This window comes from Entelurus aequoreus, linkage group LG26 (assembly GCF_033978785.1).
Source record: "Entelurus aequoreus isolate RoL-2023_Sb linkage group LG26, RoL_Eaeq_v1.1, whole genome shotgun sequence".
Lineage (NCBI taxonomy): Eukaryota > Metazoa > Chordata > Actinopteri > Syngnathiformes > Syngnathidae > Entelurus > Entelurus aequoreus.
Genome location: NC_084756.1, coordinates 7,466,122 through 7,485,405, shown reverse-complemented (window position 1 = coordinate 7,485,405; position 19,284 = coordinate 7,466,122). Strand labels below are relative to the sequence as shown.

General features: G+C 40.4%; 1 protein-coding gene across 12 annotated transcripts in view; it reads left to right on the top strand.

The window, feature by feature from the left end:
- Positions 1-19,284, top strand: part of eif4g3a (eukaryotic translation initiation factor 4 gamma, 3a) — a 126,021-nt gene that overhangs the window by 86,941 nt on the left and 19,796 nt on the right. For 9 of the 12 annotated variants that reach the window (XM_062037759.1, XM_062037751.1, XM_062037757.1 and 6 more), the window contains 11 exons: positions 4,282-4,479; positions 4,556-4,702; positions 4,779-5,015; positions 5,119-5,223; positions 13,136-13,271; positions 13,374-13,486; positions 16,319-16,406; positions 16,555-16,669; positions 18,611-18,837; positions 18,914-19,026; positions 19,090-19,262. In XM_062037759.1, coding sequence (XP_061893743.1) covers positions 4,282-4,479; positions 4,556-4,702; positions 4,779-5,015; positions 5,119-5,223; positions 13,136-13,271; positions 13,374-13,486; positions 16,319-16,406; positions 16,555-16,669; positions 18,611-18,837; positions 18,914-19,026; positions 19,090-19,262 — 1,652 coding nt within the window. The remainder of the gene's footprint in view (positions 1-4,281; positions 4,480-4,555; positions 4,703-4,778; positions 5,016-5,118; positions 5,224-13,135; positions 13,272-13,373; positions 13,487-16,318; positions 16,407-16,554; positions 16,670-18,610; positions 18,838-18,913; positions 19,027-19,089; positions 19,263-19,284) is intronic. The other 3 variants (XM_062037752.1, XM_062037761.1, XM_062037760.1) reach the window with 1 other exon arrangement.

Here is a 19,284-nt window from a genome sequence, read left to right as displayed (position 1 = left end):
TACCGATATTTTTTAGTACCGGTTTCTAATTGGGTTGGTCCAGGAGTACCGTTTAGATCCTGGACAAATGATCCGGCTATCTGTATTTTTTTTAAATCCAGCTGACTGTGGTAATTATGACATTTCACTTCAAATGCTGCTGCTACTCATAAAAAGGATATGTGTAGGATCTTATCAGCTTGGAATAATCACAAATAAGGAAACAACACCACCACCACACAATATTTCTAATTCAAAAGTCCTTTAAAGTCACGCACTTGGTATCAAGTCTGAAGTGAACGCGCTTTGTTCACCAGTCACAAACGCCACTACAGCACTTCATCAACCATCCTTTTAGCGATCCAGAAATCTACAGGCAAATAATAATCCACTGAAAAAGTGAAACATAATATAATAATCCATAAAGTTGCTCTGCAGTAAGATAGCATTCGCTGACGGGTCTCTAGTCGCCGTCTGACGTCACTCCATTGCGCCGCGCTTGTGTGGCATCAAAACACACCTAGCTCAAATGCACAACCATCTAACATGCTAACTGATTGTATTGATTTATATCATGGGTGTCAAACTCTGGCCCGCGGGCAGAATTTGGCCCGCCGTGTAATTTCACTTGGCCCGTGAGGCGATATCAAATTAACACTAGAGCTGGCCCGCCGATTAGTGTTGTGTCGTTCGCGAACGATTCGTTCGAAAGAACGAATCTTTTGAGTGAACGTACTGAACCGAATCACTTCATGAACTGATTCGTTCCTTTCTCAGTTCAGTTGAGCTCCGCTGCGACCATGCCGGTATGAGTGGAACTGGCGCATTCTGTGACTCACTGAACCCTTGACGTCGGCGAACGACGCAGCCAATGAGAGGGCGGGGGGAGGGACAGAGCGAACGATTCGTTCACCGCGGATTAACGACATGAATCACTCAGTGAACGACAACGCTCTCGCTCTCTGCTCTGCTTGCCCCAATGCCGCGAGTGATTCTCCTCCCGTCGCGGGGATATGTTTCATGCCATTGGCATCCGTTCTCCATTCATTCTCCAAGCTAACGGCTAACTCAAGCCACATGAAAAAAAACACACGTCCCCATTATCTCAACACATAAAGTTATGAGAGTAGAGGAGACAGAAAGAAACTCAGTGCAGGCTGAGCAGCAGCGACGCGAGGGGGAGGGGTGGGGGGTAAAGTGTAGGGCAGGCTGTTTTGAGAAGATTTAAAATAAAAATAATAACAAATTTATATACACATACATAGGCTATTATTTACACAGTTATTGTAACAAAAATACATTTCTCCTTGGGGATCAATTCTGATTCATATTATTATTATTATTATTATTATTATTATCCCTTCTACTGCAACTGTTGTTGTTGTTGTTGTTGTTTAGTAGCTATCATCATCATTATAATAATGCTTATTTGCAATTAAACTGTACTGCTGCTGCAGAAGTGATTCGGTTCACGTACTGAACTGTGCTGACTGTGGCGCTGTGTCAGTCACTGATTCTAGTGATTCAGTATAGTCAAAAGAACTGCAGAAGTGATTCGGTTCACGTACTGAACTGTGCTGACTGTGGCGCTGTGTCAGTCACTGATTCTAGTGATTCAGTATAGTCAAAAGAACTGCAGAAGTGATTCGGTTCACGTACTGAACTGTGCTGACTGTGGCGCTGTGTCAGTCACTGATTCTAGTGATTCAGTACAGTCAAAAGAACTGCAGAAGTGATTCGGTTCACGTACTTAACTGTGCTGGCGGCCACAGTGTGGCGCTGTGTCAGTCACTGATTCTAGTGATTCAGTACAGTCAAAAGAACTGCAGAAGTGATTCGGTTCACGTACTGAACTGTGCTGGCGGCCACATTGTGGCGCTGTGTCAGTCACTGATTCTAGTGATTCAGTACAGTCAAAAGAACTGCCGATCCCATGAAAACAAGCCACATGAAAACAAACACACGTCCCCATTATCTCAACACATAAAGTTATGAGAGTAGAGGAGACAGAAAGAAAGTCAGTGCAGGCTGAGCAGCAGCGACGCGAGGGGGAGGGGCGGGGGGTAAAGTGTAGGGCAGGCTTTTTTGAGAAGATTTAAAATAAAAATAATTACTAATGTATGTACACATACATAGGCTATTATTTACACAGTTATTGTAACAAAAATAAATTTCTCCTTGGGGATCAATTCGGATTCATATTATTATTATTATTATTATTATTATTATTATCATAATCCCTTCTAATGCAACTGTTGTTGTTGTTGTTAGATTAACACGAGTCCCTACGCAGTGCGTAGGGACTCGCGTTCACCCTATTTGCTGCTTCTCCCGCGAATGTCTGCACTATACTGTACTACGCACGCCCCCTCCCAAGAATTGTAACGTCCCCTTTTCGTCTAGTCCAACAAATGCTGGCCCAATTACATAAGACGTGTGGCTTTGGCACGCACACAGAAGTGAATGCAACGCATACTTCATCTTCAGCGATACAGGTTACACTGAGGGTGCCAGTATAAAAAAACTTTAACATTGTTAGAAATATACGCCACACTGTGAAGCCACACCAAACACGAATGACAAACACATTTTTGGAGAACATCAGCACAGTAACACAACATAAACACAACAGAACAAATACCCAGAACCCTTTGCAGCACGAACTCTTCTGGGACGCTACAAGGTGTGTGTGTGTGGGGTGGAGGGGGTTTGGAGGTAGCAGGGGTGTATATTGTAGCGTCCCGGAAGAGTTAGTGCTGCAAAGGGTTCTGGGTATTTGTTCTGTTGTGTTACTGTGCGGATGTTCTCCCAAAATGTATTTGTCATTCTTGTTTGGTGTGGATTCACAGTGTGGCATATATTTCGAACAATGTTAAAGTTGCTTATACGGCTACTCTCAGTGTAAACTGTATCGCTGTTGATAAAGTATGCGTTGCATTTACGTATGTGTGCGTACAGAAGCCGCTCATATCTTGTGACTGGGCAGGCACGTTGTTAGAAGGGGTGAAAGGCGGATGTTAAAAGCAGTGCCTGTAAGGCACGCCCCCAAGACTGTGGAATACGAGAAATAATGACTGATGAACACCTTCGTTCGATAATGAGGGTTGCTTCAGCTCAAAGCCTGAGCCCCGACATTAATGAACTAGCATCCAAGAAAAGATGGCAGGTATCTGGCTTGGGCACATCAGATTAGATCAGTGTGTTGCAAACTGAGCCGTTTAAAGTCCAGAATGGTTGGTTTATTCATTATTTTATTTTCAAATTTATTAGCCTGTGGAAAAAGTTAATGTTGATATTTACCTCAGAAGGCTGCAAATAAAAAAGAGGCATTCAATTTTTATTTAAATTGTATTTGATATGCCATTGATATTTTTTAATTATTATTATTATTATTTGAAACTCGATTTTGCATGTCACTATAAAGTTATATAAGCCTTGCTTGTTCAATATTAAATGCAAAACTTGTTTGGGTCCCTATTAAAAGGTTAATTTGTTCAACCTTGGCCCGCGGCTTTGTTCAGTTTTAAATTTTGGCCCACTCTGTATTTGAGTTTGACACCCCTGATTTATATTATATGTTTTCAATGATATGTCAAAGCACATCAATTATATACATACATATTATTTCCAGCTGAGTGTAATGAATGAATCACATGATGACATAACTGCATTCCACCTTGCACTGCTAATATAGTTGACTTGTTTAAGACTTTAAAAGACTTCCCTGCTGTGAGATGTCACATGATGTTGCTGGTGTACATCCTTTTGCGCTAACAAAAATGGTCATAAAAATTGCATTTTTAAAAATCTATGTACACCAATTACATGTAGTACCTATAAATACCGGTATCGATAAGGAATATCTATATTGGTACGGATCAAATTCTAACGATATACATCCCAAGTAGAGATCACAGACCTCCACCAAAGCCAAACAATAATAATGACAGATCGTGGTGGATCCCTCCTTTGAAAAATAAAGCAGGAAACTGTTAAAGATTGGGACATTGGGAAGGTACAGGGGATAGTGTTCCACTCAATGCAGTAGATGATGCTTGCATTTCATGAAAAGATGATTGAAACCAACATTTAGATCTTGTAATAAACGTAAAACTGCCGTGACGGTTATTTCGTCCCCGTCGCTTAGATTTTTGCCGTAATTGTCCAGCAGCAACTTATTTGGTCCCACATCCTATGAAGTTTGTCGTGAAATTACTCCGATAGTTTTTGACCAAAACTTTGAAGTTCAATATTCAACAATCTTGCATTTAATTCGAACAATCTCATGTATTTCTGCCTCAGGAGCTATTTAAAAAGGTGCGAAGCATCTTAAACAAGCTAACGCCTCAGAAGTTCAGCCAGCTGATGAAGCAGGTGACAGACCTGACCATTGACACAGAGGAGCGACTCAAAGGAGTCATTGACCTGGTCTTCGAGAAGGCCATCGAGGAGCCCAGCTTCTCCGTCGCCTACGGACAAATGTGCCGCTGCCTCGCCGAGGTAAAGCGCTGATCGCAATGGACACAAGACTTTATACCTTGCATGACACTCAAAGATCTGAACATTTTTCAAACAGCTCAGAGTGCAAATAGCAGATAAACCCAACAACACGGTCAACTTTCGCAAACTGCTTCTACATCGCTGCCAGAAGGAGTTTGAAAAGGACAAAGTAGACGACGTGGTCTTTGAGAAGAAGCAGAAAGAGCTAGACTCTGCTGACTCGGTACGTGACACACTCGCTTGGCAGGAAGGTTTACTTTTCTGAAGGCGAGCTCTCGTTTTGCAATGTTCTCCCCCAGTCCACAGAGCGCGAGAGGCTGCAGGAAGAGCTGGAGGAGGCCAAGGACAAGGCTCGGAGGCGATCCATCGGCAACATCAAGTTCATCGGGGAGCTTTTTAAGCTGAAGATGCTGACCGAGGTCATCATGCATGACTGTGTGATCAAGCTGCTGAAGAACCACGACGAAGAGTCTTTGGAGTGCGTGTGCAGGCTGTTTACCACCATCGGCAAAGACCTGGACTTTGAGAAGGCCAAGGTTAGCCTGATCATCATTTCGAAACTCAACTAACGTCTCTCTGAGTTGATTGATGTGAGTGAACCTTACTATTTTTGAAATAATCCTTCCCCTCTCTGCTTAGCCTCGGATGGTCCAATATTTTAATCAGATGGAAAAAATAGTGAAGGAGAAGAAGACGTCGTCTCGGATACGCTTTATGTTGCAGGATGTCATCGACCTAAGATCGGTGAGTGTTGAACGCATCATTGTGGTATTTGTCTCCCATTTTGTCACTGCAAAAATCCTGAATGACCCAAAAGTTAGTATGCAAGTGAAGAGAGCTGTCAAGCTACTTTAAAGTAGCAGTAGAGTGCAAAAACAAGTTGACTTTATGTCTTATTTGTGTTTCATTGTATCCATTAAACATATCCAATTGTATTTACAATCTGCAAAGTATGTGAAAATACTGTGTAAACATCACAAAATGCTACAAATTCAGTCAGCCATTTTGAATATTCCACTCCGAACACCTTCTGTAATTTCTGTAGTTTCTACGTCACAGTAGTAATGCTTCTGCACACTGACCATATTATTAGGTCAGTCATCCTGGAAATACGCAAACATTGGAAAGAGGTGTGCTGTTCATCGTTCAAAATCTTTATGTAAGACAAGAACACACGCTTGGCTTTTTTTATGCATTCTAAATCGTAAATAAATAGCTAACAATTGAGTCCTCTGTTGCGTCATTATACTCTGAGTGATATTGTTATTATAAGTGCTAACTAACGCAGACGGACTATTTTAGCGACACATTGATAGCAGTGAGCTAATGCTACCACTTTCACGTCTCAGATGTGGTGAAAAAGACGCTTCCTGCAACAACTTTTTTTTTAACCCTATGTGAGAATTGTGATTGAATCTTCATCCAAACGGAATTATGTGAGCGTCCTGTTGGTCGACATCCCAGCGAGAGTGGAAATATTACAGTAATTGTTTTTTTTGTATTATGGTTTATCATGGTTAGTTTGTATGTTAGCACTCAGCTTCTAAAACTTATTGCTCATCCTCTTTGTGTTCAGGCTCAAAAATATGTTCTAGATCATAATTTTTCCAAAGTAATCGTTGTTGGCTCTCACAAAGTCTGCTTGATTAACATTGTTGTTGATGGTTAAGGGATCTGTGGTTCCTCCTCTATGTCACGTGATCACATGACTGGCTTCCTCATTGTATCTCAAAATGGCTCAGGAATTTATGTGAGATTAATACTATTTTGAGCACATGTATTTATTTGCAAACTTTTTAAGTCTTTTGGTGACATAAATCAGATATACAGTATATGATAATAGCTCCAATATAGAGGCAACTTGTTTTTCCGCTCTACTGCTACTTTGAAAGAGACATCTGCATACTTGCCAACCCTCCCGAATTTTCCGGTAAACTACCGAAATTCAGCGCCTCTCCCGAAAACCTCCCGGGACAAATATTCTCCCGAAAATCTCCCGATTTTCAGCCGAAGTTGGAGGCCACGCCCCCTCCAGCTCCATGCGGACCTGAGTGAGGACAGCCTTTTTTCACGTCCGCTTTCCCACGATATAAACAGCGTGCCTGCCCAATCACGTTATTCCATACGAGGCGTCCGGCATACCGCCGATGAGCATGGTGCAGATGGAGAAGATCTTCTCGGCGTCCGTGTTGGCGCACACGTTGCCAAAGCCGACGCTGGTCAGGCTGCTGAGGGTGAAGTAGAGGGCGGCGATGTACGAGCTGCGCACCAACGGGCCGCCAACCGTGTTGTTGACGTAGGGCATCTCCAGGCGTTTGCCCAGCTCATGGAGCCATCCTCGGGGAAGAGACGGGAGGACAACAGGGTGACAAGAACTAAATCATCCACACTAGAGATAAATTGTATTATTATGTTTATCTTACCTAAAAATAAATATATCTATTAATTTTAAAAAAAAAACTAAATACATTTTTACTATATTTTGCTAAAAACATCAAAATTAATTGTGTTTTTATTTGTTTTTTCTGACTCCTTAATACATCCAGCCATAGAATTATACATTAAAATAATCATATTTGAAATAATTAATTTTAAATTATCATAATAATTCATTTAAAATGACCATATTTAATTATTAAAATAATTGCTTGTTTATCAACAACTTTAGCATTTTATTCATTACATTTTGAAGCTCTCAGAAGCCAAGTTATGTTATATTCCTTAAGATTTATTTATGCAAGTTTGAAGTATCAATTATCTAAACACAGTTTTGTTTGCATATTTTCAGGATGTAGATATATATATATATATATATATATATATATATATATATATATATATATATATATATATATATATATATATATATATATATATATATATATATATATATATATATATTCAAGGTTGGCAAGTATGGACATCTGCTTTGATGAAAGTGTTCCTTCCGAATGGCAAACAGCCACTTCTGCGCAAGGAATTTTTACAAAGAGTAAAACATGATGGAGGTATGGCCCTTCCAAATTTCTGTATGTATTACTGGGCCGCCAACTTGCATTGCATGTCATACTGGACATATTACTACCTACATCAGGAAAGTCCTACATGGGTGAAGCTGGAGACACATTCTTGTGGTGCTGCTTCCTTAGCAGCCCTAATGGGTGCAGCTTTGCCTCTATCAGTGAAGACAATTAACATTAATCCTGTAGTAAGTCACTCGCTCAAAATATACTGTCAATTTAGAAAACATTTTAACCTGCAAGGATGAGCCTTTTCAGCCCAGTAGCATCAAATCACTGCTTTTCACCTTCAACACTTGACACAGCTTTTAATATGTGGCATCAAAGGGGTTTGAAATGCTTCAATGACCTTTTTATAGACAATATGTTCGCCTCTTTCATGGAGTTGTCCAAGAAATGTAATCTACCCAGTTCCCATATATTTAGATAATTTCAGATAAGGGATTTTGTTAAAACAGTTCTTCCGCAGTTCCCTAACAAACCCTCTAAATCAACCACAGATGAAATTATGTCTTTAAATCCAACAAAGAATAGGGCAATCTCACATATACTTAATTTACTCTCAGGATTGGAATGCACTTCCATGCTAAGAATTAGAACAGCATTGGAGCAAGACCTCCAAACATCAATAGATGACGTAACCTGGGCAAAAATTGAGAAAAGGGTTCACTCATCTTCAATGTGCGCACGACACTCACTGGTCCAATTTAAAGTGATACACCGGGTGCACTTCTCAAAAGCAAAATTAGCAAAAATATTTCCCCAAATTAACCCATTATGCCAGGGGTGGGCAATTAATTTTTACCGGGGGCCACATGAGCAACTCGAGCACTGCTGGAGGGCCACATCGACAATATTTCAATTAAATTTTGCTCAATATTATTTTTGATGTATACCGTAAGATAAAAAAATATAATAATAATAATATTTTCATTTAACCTAACTTAACTTTATACCAAAAGCACTGCTTTGGAAATCATTTGTACCCCTTTCAGAAATCACATTTAGTTCCCCTTAAACATCCTCATGTTACACAATGAAATGTTAGCATAGGATGAAGTGTGCATTCCTGTAACTTTCTCTAGTAACAGCATTCCATGATTAATATAAATAAATTAACATTACTAATAAATGACAGTAAAATAAGCACACGTATGACTGAGGAGTCATAGTGTAACTTTGTGTGGTGTTTGAGTTGTTCGACTTTTTGTGTGGCCATAAACGCACCAGTGGGTCAGTGGTATGCGTGTTGGTGACAGATGACAAGTTGGTTTTGGCCTGGTTTGTACAGCAGAAAATGACTAGTTTTTCGAGATAGGAGTGTTTTACTCATGTTTTTGGTGTGGTTGTGGCCGAATATAAACAGTTTTGCTCAATAAAGTGATCGATATAATTCCTGTCCTCGAAGCAACTCGATAGACGTTACAATAATTGAACGGTGTTCAATTGAACGGTGTTGACGAACACCGTTAGGGCCGCTTGTTGTCACTGTCACTCAAAGTTGCATTGCAAAATTACACAGAATAAATGTGTTTATTTTGTTTAGAATTCAGATGGGATTTGATTTGGTGCACGGCATTTATTTGCTGTGCGCAGAGGACGCTTGAGCAGTGCGCAATTGCGCAGGCGCGCACCTTAGAGGGAACGTTGCTTGGTAGTCCATGTCTTGTTGAAAACACGCCATTTGTCATCAACTTTTCTCTTTTTAGCGTCTTGGGTGTAAACCGTGCATCACTTGTCGCTGTGCACCTTCACTCACAGGTTACACACGGACATACGCCCATAAATAACACTTTTCAAAATAAAAGCAGCACAGTTGTATTGCGCGCACGACATAGATGTTTTTTTCAACTTTATTTTGTAATTTGTGATTTCAGCTGTTCACATTCACTCACAATCACGCACGCGCATACGTCCACACGGAAGTAATACAAATAACGCTTTTCAAAACAAAAGCAGCACCGTTGTATTGCACACTCGACATAGATACTTTTTTAAATTTATTTTGTAATTTATGATTGGCCTCACGCGGGCCGGACAGGGACACACAAAGGGCCGGATGTGGCCCGCGGGCCGCAGAATGCCCAGGTCTGCATTATGCGATAGATGTAAACTAGATAACGCAACATTAATATACCGTAATTTCCGGACTATAAGCCGCTACTTTTTCCCCTCGTTCTGGTCCCTGCGGCTTATACAAGGGTGCGGCTTATTTACGGCCTGCTCTTCTCCGACACCGACGAAGAGGATTTCGGTGGTTTTAGTACGCAGGAGGAAGACGATGACACAATGATTAAAGACTTAATTTTCATATACCGGTAGGCTGGTTATTTTGATAACGTACAGGCGAGCTCTTTGTATTACTTTGCACCGTTGTATTATTTGTACTCTGCACGAATGCTGTTCGCCATGTCAAAGATGTGAAAGTTTGATTGAATGATTGAAAGATTTATTGTTAATAAATGGGATGCTTTGCGTTCCCAAACAGTCATCTCTGTCCCGACAATCCCCTCCGTGGTAGCAGGAACCCCTATATACTAATATATACTATATGTATACTAATATATAGTATATATATAGTATACATATAACACACAAATATGTGTTATATGTGTTTTATGTCGCACGTTTGCACTAAGAAAAATTCCTAGTTTGTGAACCCGTTCTCAAACAATGGCAATAAAACGATTCTGATTCTGATTCTGATTCTACGGTAATTACACATCAAAACCCTGCGGCTTATAGTCGGGTGCGGCTTATATATGGAGCAATCTGTATTTTCCCCTACATTTAGCTGGTGCGGCTTATAGTCAGGTGCGGCTTATAGTCCGGAAATTACGGTACATGTTTTGGCTTTGTCCGAAGCTAAAGGGGTACTGGAAATCCATCTTCAAAGCACAACAATTCAAATTGATCTAAACCCTTTAATTTCTGTATTTGGAATCATTCCTGAAGGGATGGAGCTACCTGTAGAGGGTCACAAAATAGTTGCCTTTACCACCCTCCTCGCACGCCGCCTGATATTCTTGAAGTGGAAGGAGGCTGTCCCACCCTCAGTCTCCCACTGGATAAGGGACGTGCTAGCAAACCTGAAGCTCGAGAAAATAAGATATATATTACGGGGCTCTGAAAACACGTTTTTTAAAGTGTGGAGACCTTTTTTGACTTTTTTTGACCAATCCTCTACACAAGTGCAGGAATACCTAAATATGACTGCCGACGTTTCAGGCCTTGTCATGCTGCTTCTACAGTGTGTTTCAGCTTTCAATTACTTTGTCTCAAGCGCCTTGTATTGAAATTTTTTTTAATTTTTTACTCTGGGTACTTTTGTAGTCTTACTTTTGTTTTTTGTTTTTGCTTTGAGTGGCAGCAGGGGTAGGGGATGAAGAGGGTTTGAATTTGTTGTTAATGTGAATGTGAAATCAATAAAAAGAACTATGAAAGAAAGAAAGTGTTCCTTCCATGCCAAACACAGGCTTTTAATGTCATCGCTACAAGGGACAGGAATTCAGGCCTTGCAGCGCATCTGTCCAATTATATTGCTAGTAATAATCAATATCAATCACTTGGGCAGTGCTTGTCTTTGTTAAAACACAAAATCAGCATATTGGACCACTGTTGGATGCTTTAAATGATGGTTTGTAATTTGGAATTGGTAGTGGTCACATTTGAGGTAATACCACTGGAGTACCACATTGGTACCTTTGAAACCAGCACCTCAATCAATCAATCAATCAATCAATGTTTACTTTTATAGCCCTAAATCACGAGTGTCTCAAAGGGCTGCACAAGCCACAACGACATCCTCGGCTCAGATCTCATATCAGGGCAAGAAAAACCTCAACCCAGTGGGATAACAATAACAAACCTTGGAGGGGACCGCAGATTTGGGGACCACCCTGGGTCCCGACTTTGGACAGCTAGCGCCGCATCTGTGGTCACCGAATCTGTGCCCCCCCCTCCACGAAGGAGAGGGGCAGAGCAGAAAAGAAACTGCAGATCAACTGGTCTAAAAGGGGGGTCTATTTAAAGCAGGGGTCTCAAACTCAATTTACCTGGGGGCCACTGGATGCAGAAACTGGGTGAGGCTGGGCCGCAAGAAAAGATTTCTTAAAAAATCTAACATACACTTTTTAATGAATTCACCTTCTTTGAAAGGCTATCCCGCCCTAGCAACATACTTGCCAACCCTCCCGATTTTCCCGGGAGACTCCTGAATTTCAGTGCCCCTCCCGACAATCATTCTCCCGATATTGTCCCGATTTTCACCCGGACAACAATATTAAGGATGTGCCGTGATAGCACTGCCTGTCGTCGCGTCCGCTTTTTCACCATACCAACAGCGTGCCGGCCCAGTCACATGTTGTATGAGGCTTCTGCAGACACACGTAAGTGACTGCAAGACATACTTGATCAACAGCCATACAGGTCACACTGAGGGTGGCCGTATAAACAACTTTATCACTGTTACAAATATGCGCCACACTGTGAACCCACACCAAACAAGAATGACAAACCCATTTCGGGAGAACATCCGCACCGTAACAAAACAGAACAAATACCCAGAACACCTTGCAGCCCTAACTCTTCCGGGCTACAATACACACCCCCGCTACCACCAAACCCCGCCCCCCCTCGCCCCCAACCCTGCCCACCTCAACCGACGCACGGAGGGGGGGGTGTCAGGATTAGGGGGGGCGGGGTTTGGTTTAGCCCGAATAGAAAACACTCTATAGCCCGCAGACTTTTTTTGGTCTCTGGGAATCACTAATAAGCCGGAGTTCTTTGAACGCAGATTTCTTGCCGGGACATATGGTACAATACAATCAGCAAGATAGGATGGAGCTATACCGTGTAGTATTTTATACGTAAGTAGTACAATAGAATAGAATAGAAAGTACTTTATTGATCCCTGGGGGAAATTGTGCAGTAGTAAAACCTTAAAGTCACATTTTAAGAGCACAGGAAGCCAGTGCAGGTGAGCCAGTATAGGTGTAATATGATCAAACTTTCTTGTTCTTGTCAAAAGTCTAGCAGTCTTAAAAAAAACGGGAAACATGCACGTTATACGTAATAAAAAGACAATACCTTTTTATTTTTACAGCGTTTTGTGACATTCAAGTTGAAAAGACTAGTAATTCAAATACTTTAATGATAACTTATTAACACATTAAAAAATAGGAAATAAAATCTACAACTAAATGTAATAATTGTCACAGCAAAATTCAGCGACAATACAGAACACAAGAGATGTAAAATAAAAAAAGGACACTCATAATTCCTGGGTCCGAGAATGCATCTCGCTCGTCGTGATTGTTGATTGGCGCACAATAAGGAAGAGTCGTTGATGTCACTGGAACTGCAGCACCAGTGTTGTATCTTCAGGCTGCTTTTTGCGTCTTAAGGTCGACAATAAAGTTTGTCTACATATAAGATGTTACTTGCACGATATCACCGTGCTTCTTCTTTTTCCGGTCTGGTTTCTAGCATTCTAGGAACTTTATTTTCAAACCAGCACACACAAGACTCATGAGCTGGCACAAAATGTACTGACTATGTCAGCACCGATACCATTCTAGAACCCAGTTTTAATAGACATGTCTTCAGCTCAAGCTGTGTGGTTGTCATGTCTGCAGAACAATTGGGTGTCCAGAAGAGCTGATCAGGGGCCCAAAACTATTGAGCAGATCCACCAGGATGCCAAAATTGAAGAGCAGGAGGAGCAAAGAAAAGTGCACCAGCAGCTGCTCTCCAAGGAAAACAAGAGACGAGGTCAGGCCTGCTTTCTCACTTCTCTCCAGGTTTCTAGCTTGCCTTTAAAATTCAGCATCTGTTGACTTTAACTGTGCTTTTATTTGATCATTTGTTCCATAGATCCCAGAGAACAGCGAGAACAGCGAATGCCAAGAGAAGATATCTGGAATACAGTGCCTATGACCAAGAACAGCAGGACAATCGACCCCAATAAGATCCCAAAGTTCTCCAAGGTGAGTCGTGCTGATGTTCACCGACACCTACTTCCTTTTGTCAAGCTGATGTATGAAACATAGAAACAGTACATACTGTATGTCTGAAAGGAGCAGTGCATAGCAGAGCAGCCAAATATAATTTGAACTTCATACAGGATTCCACTAATACAGTCTTTGTGGCCCATTTCTGGTTGAGTCTCATCAGGTCTACTCTTCTGTGAATGTTCATCATTGCATAAGGCGCGTGTCAATTATTGTAGCAGCACCACAGACGTGTCGCTAAATGATTTGACCATCAAGAGCAATTTGACAAAGTAGTGCAGAACTCCTGGCAAGTAAATGTTCCTTTTCTTTCAAAAACTAAATAAAAATAAATAAGTTGATTGGGAAAAGAAACAACTTCTACTGGAGATTGACCGATTATCGCAGATATTTGACATTTATCGGTATCGGCCCATTGCCTTTTTTTATAATACAACAGAACTACGGCCCCTTTGTCTTCTCCCTCCAATGTTTGTCACTTGTACACAGTATATGTCTCATCTGCTCAGCATTAAAAACAAAAAAAAATTGTCTGAAAATCCAGTTTTTGTCCATCTTACTGGTTCTGTTTTGTTTGTTTTGCTACTGCAACAAACAAGCCTCACATCTGCGCTCCCCTCCAAGGTTTCTCATTGTAATCCCACTGGGTTGAGCTTTTTCTCACCCTGATGTGGGATCTGAGCCGAGGATGTCGTTGTGGCTTGTGCAGCCCTTTGAGACACTCGTGATTTAGGGCTATATAAATAATCTTTGATTGATTGATTGATTGAAGAAATAAGATAATTATTATACGAGTAAAAAATAAGAGGCAGTTACTTTTTGTAACATCCAGGAATAAATAATGTCAGCCATCTTAAAAAATGTCCCAACTATAATCTAAATTAAGGATCTTATAATTGCTTTTTATTTAATCTGCAATATTTCAGGATTCCTCATGAGAAAACTTTACAATACATTGAATCCATAAACTGTTACAGTATAAAATTGGTGAGTTATTGTGAGTAGAGAAATCCCATTCTTTTACCAATTAGCTTTATTTTGAAATGCAAATGTTGATGCTAAATTAAACACAACATTAGCGCTACATTCAACTTTATGTTGCTATTGGTTCCACCTTTCCTCCAAAATAGGCCTTTTCCAGCTGTTTACTGACATACTATCCATGTTTAAATAACTTTTACCGCATTGTATGAGATTAATTTGTGTCTTTTTTACAAAAACTTGTTTTGACTCTGAATTGATGTAACTGAAGTTTTTGCATTTGAATATTGTGACCTGATTTTTTTCCCCCCATCAAATTATGCTGACAATTTCATTGAAAAAGATTCAGTGCATAAAAATGTGGTATAAAAATTCAGTGTAAAGCATGCACTTTAGTGACAGTCAAGTTTCAATTGACAATACAGCAGGATTCTGCATGACCATCTCTTGATGAAGTCTTGTCTCATTGATGCTTATTTGTTGCGAATTGATTAACACATTCAGATGTCTATCATTTTGGCCCCACATTTGAGTCTTTTTCACATTGGTCACAAGTTTTCTCAAGTTTGGAGTTCATTGTGCTTCATTAACATGGCTATTAATAATGTCTATTACACTGCTTCTTTAACATGGCTATCAATATTGTCTATTACAATGCTTCATTAACATCCATCCATCCATTTTCTACAGCTCGTCCCTTTCGGAGTCGCCGGGGGTGCTGGAGCCTATCGCAGCTGCATGACTATTAATAATGTCTGTTACACTGCTTCATTAACATGGCTATTAATAATGTCTATTACACTGCTTCTTTAACAAGGCTATTAATAATAATTGTTTTTTTATCCAGTGCTTTCAGGCTCTTATTTCTACTTTATCTATGTTTCTGTTTTATCTAGTGTGTGTCATGACTGCTTCTTTAACAAGGCTATTAATAATAATTGTTTTTTTATCCAGTGCTTTCAGGCTCTTATTTCTACTTTATCTATGTTTCTGTTTTATCTAGTGTGTGTCATGATTCATTTCTATTTAAATTTTTTTATTATATATTCTTACTTTCTATTTTTATTTTTAATATTTTGTAGCACTTTGAGATTTTAACAAATGTAAAGTGCGTAACAAATGCAATTCATTATTATTATTATTATTATTATTAATAATGTCTTATTACACTGCTTCATTAACATGGCTATTAATAATGTCTATTACACTGCTTCTTTAACATGGCTATTAATAATGTCTATTACACTGCTTCATTAACATGGCTATTAATAATGTCTATTACACTGCTTCATTAACATGGCTATTAATAATGTGTATTAAGCTCCTCCTCTGTCCCCAGCAGCTCTTGCTTCCCCCTGCTGGTTACTCTGGCCATTGCTGCCTGTAACTAGTCCACTAAGTTTTCCAGGCTCCCCCTGCTGGAGGCTCTCGTTTAAAAAAAAACGCACGTTAAATTTTGTAGTTCATTTCAGACGGTTCCAAACCCGCATTCGGACATCTGTGCGTGGAGTTTGCATGTTCTCCCAATGCCTTCTATCCGAGTAGTCCGGCTTCTTTCCACATTCCATAAATATGCTGTTGGTTGTAAACAATGTACTCTATACATTGTCAAGTGAATGGTTCTTTGTTTACATGCTGACAGCCAATCCAGGCTGTACCGTGCCTCTTGCCCGAAGTCAGCTGAGATTGTCCCGAGCTTACACGTGACCCAATAACGACCAAACCATGTAGAAAAGTAATGAATGGATGTTAATGCGAGCCAAAAATAAAAATACAATGCAGATGATCATAGACCTGTAAAATATTGTACTTCTTGACTCTCTGTAGCCGCCGACGGACGAGAAGATCCAGCTGGGCCCTCGCCCTGGCACATGGGTGAAGGGCAGCAGCGGTGGAGCCAAGGCCAGCGATTCAGGTCTGATTTTTCAACGTTGTGTCGCCATACTCTCGGCGGCCTACATTTGAGTTTTAAGCAACTGTTTGTATTGAACAACCTTGTAAATCATGTTATTGTTGCTTCTTTTATTCGTCTCCGGATCGTTGAGATGTTTTTTTCTTTTCAGATCCTTCACGGGGCGGCAGCAGCCCCAACCGCTACTCTGCGCTGCAGCCGTCTAAACCCGCCTTGTCAGCTTCTCCACAGAACCAAGACTTTGATTCGGGGCGGAACTTGGGAAGGTGAGGAAAGGCTGCTGGCTTGTACTTTCGAATCAAGTTTAAAACCCTATTGGCACCTGATTTTGTCTATTTGGGAATCTTGTAAGTCCTAAAAATGTAATTCAAACCATAGAGGTGTTGCAGAGATATTTATTATATAAAATAAAATATACTGTGTATCTTGCCGTGTTCCAAACAAGCGGTTTGAGATGTGCCAGTGGATATCTCCATACATAGTAGAGGTATTCTGGGAGACGCCTGCACGATTCCACCATTTTTTTTCCTTGTGATCCAAATAGGGTTGTCCTGATACCATTATTTTGATACCGGTACCAAAATGTATTTCCATACTTTTCAAAATAAAGGGGACCACAAAGACATTTAATTATTGGCTTTATTTTAACAGAAAATATGATCATACAATAAACGTACGTTTCTTACTGTAATCAAATAAGAATTTTGGCATTAAATAAGAAAGTAAACTTCTAGACAACTTGTCTATTAGTAGTAAGTAAACAAACAAAGGCTCCTAATTAGTCTGCTGATGTATGCAGTAACATATTGTGTCATTTATCATTCTATTATTTTGTCAACATTATGAGGGACAAACTGTAAAAAAATATTATTAATCTACTTGTTAATTTACTGTTAATATCTGCTTATTTTCTGTTTTAACATGTTCTATCTACACTTCTGTTCAAATGTAATAATCACTCATTCCTTTTGTAGTTTGGATACTTTACATTAGTTTTGGATGATACCACAAATGTAGGTATCGATTCGATACCAAGTAGTTACATAATTAAAGTTCCCTGACCAGTTTTTCCTGACTATATAAACAATAAAAGAGACAAAATAATTTGTGATAATAAAAATGGTAAATTAGTTATACTTGTTTAGTTATTCACTCACACAATCACATACTGATGGTGGGAGCTGCCCTAACCACGACCCATTAGGAGCAAGGGTGAAGTGTCTTGCTCAAGGACACAACGGATGTGACTAGGATGGCGGAAGCCAGGGATCGAACCAGGAACCCTCGACTAGACACGCTCTTGTACTTGGTATCATTACAGTGGATGTCTGTGTAGATCCACCCATGGCATTTGTTTACATTCAGGAGTGCTTGCTTGCTGTTAGCGGTGAGCTATTGTATCCTCCTACGGTGTGTAATGAAGCATGTTTAGCTATTCTTCGTCCTGCAGTGATAATGATACTTGTAAGAAACGTACTATATTTGTCGCCATGGAGGCCAGGATTAGTGATTTAGAAGTAGCTAAAACACTACCGGGGAAAAATAAATGTATTCCATTGTTATCCATGTAAGATAACAAATTGTGCAAAATGTGAAGCGCTGTAAATACTTTCCAGATACACTGTATTGCATTAAAAATGTCTGAAATAGGAGGAAAACACCTAAATACAGGGAATAATAGAAAACACCAAGTAAAATGTTTGAGTATGATCATTTTGAATTTGCAACTATTTTGGCCAAACTACATTTGCGCAAATAAAACAATCTGAACTCATTAACACCCCTTATAACATCACTGTTGTAAGACCTTGCATTTTGGACATACCACAGCTTGTTTCCTCCCTACACACACAACAAACTGGCTGTGTACTCATACAGTGCACCTGATTGGTTTGTGCAACAGAAAACTACAAGTTTATATAGGACTGCTGCAAATATAAGCATGAACCAAACATGACCTGTTCATAGGTCTGGGTACGGAGTCTCCATTGAATCAGAATCAGAATAGTTTTTTATTGCCATTGTTTGAGAACGGATTCACAAACTAGGAATTTTTCTTGGTGCAATCGTGCAACATAAAACATATACCACAGAATAAGTAATAAAACAGGATAGGTAATAAAATGAGCTGTAACTGAGCTATCAGATCTTGTTATTGTTCATATGCACCTTTCTGTCTAATATATGACTATTTGTGCTCTTTCCAGCAGTCGATGTAGCACAGCCAAAGACCATAGCGATAAACCACATGTCCCTGCGCCGGTAACATCCAGGCCAGCCTCATTCAACAGGGGGGACAGCTCCAAGGACCTGCGAGACAGTCAGACCATGGAGGAGGCAGGGAAGGAGAAGGAATATGCAGCAGCTGAGCCCCAGAGACCCAGTGTCACTGAGGACAAGCCTGAGCTGGAGTGCAGCAGTATCCAAGAACTGGGTGAGAAAGGCTGGTCAACTTGACAAGTTACACAAGATAAGAGCAGACTGACACTGCTGTTGTGTTACTGGCACAGTCAAACCTGAGCAGGCCGCACAGCCACTGGAGAGGCCAGTCCTGTCCGAGCAGGAGATGGAGAGGAAGTCCAAGTCCATCGTTGACGAGTTCCTCCACATCAGTGACTATAAGGTGCTGAGATTGACAAACTTCCCTCAACGATCCTTCTTTTGACCGTTGTCGCCTCCTCTGCAGGAAGCTGTCCAGTGTGTGGCCGAGCTGGTTTCGGGACCTCAGCTGCATGTGTTTGTGCGCGTCGGGGTGGAGTCGACCCTAGAGCGTAGTCAGATCACACGGGACCACATGGGCCAGCTCTTCTTCCAACTGGTACAGCAGGGAACCCTGCCAAAACAGCAGTTCTACAAAGGGTCAGTCCACTTCCTTTCCTCA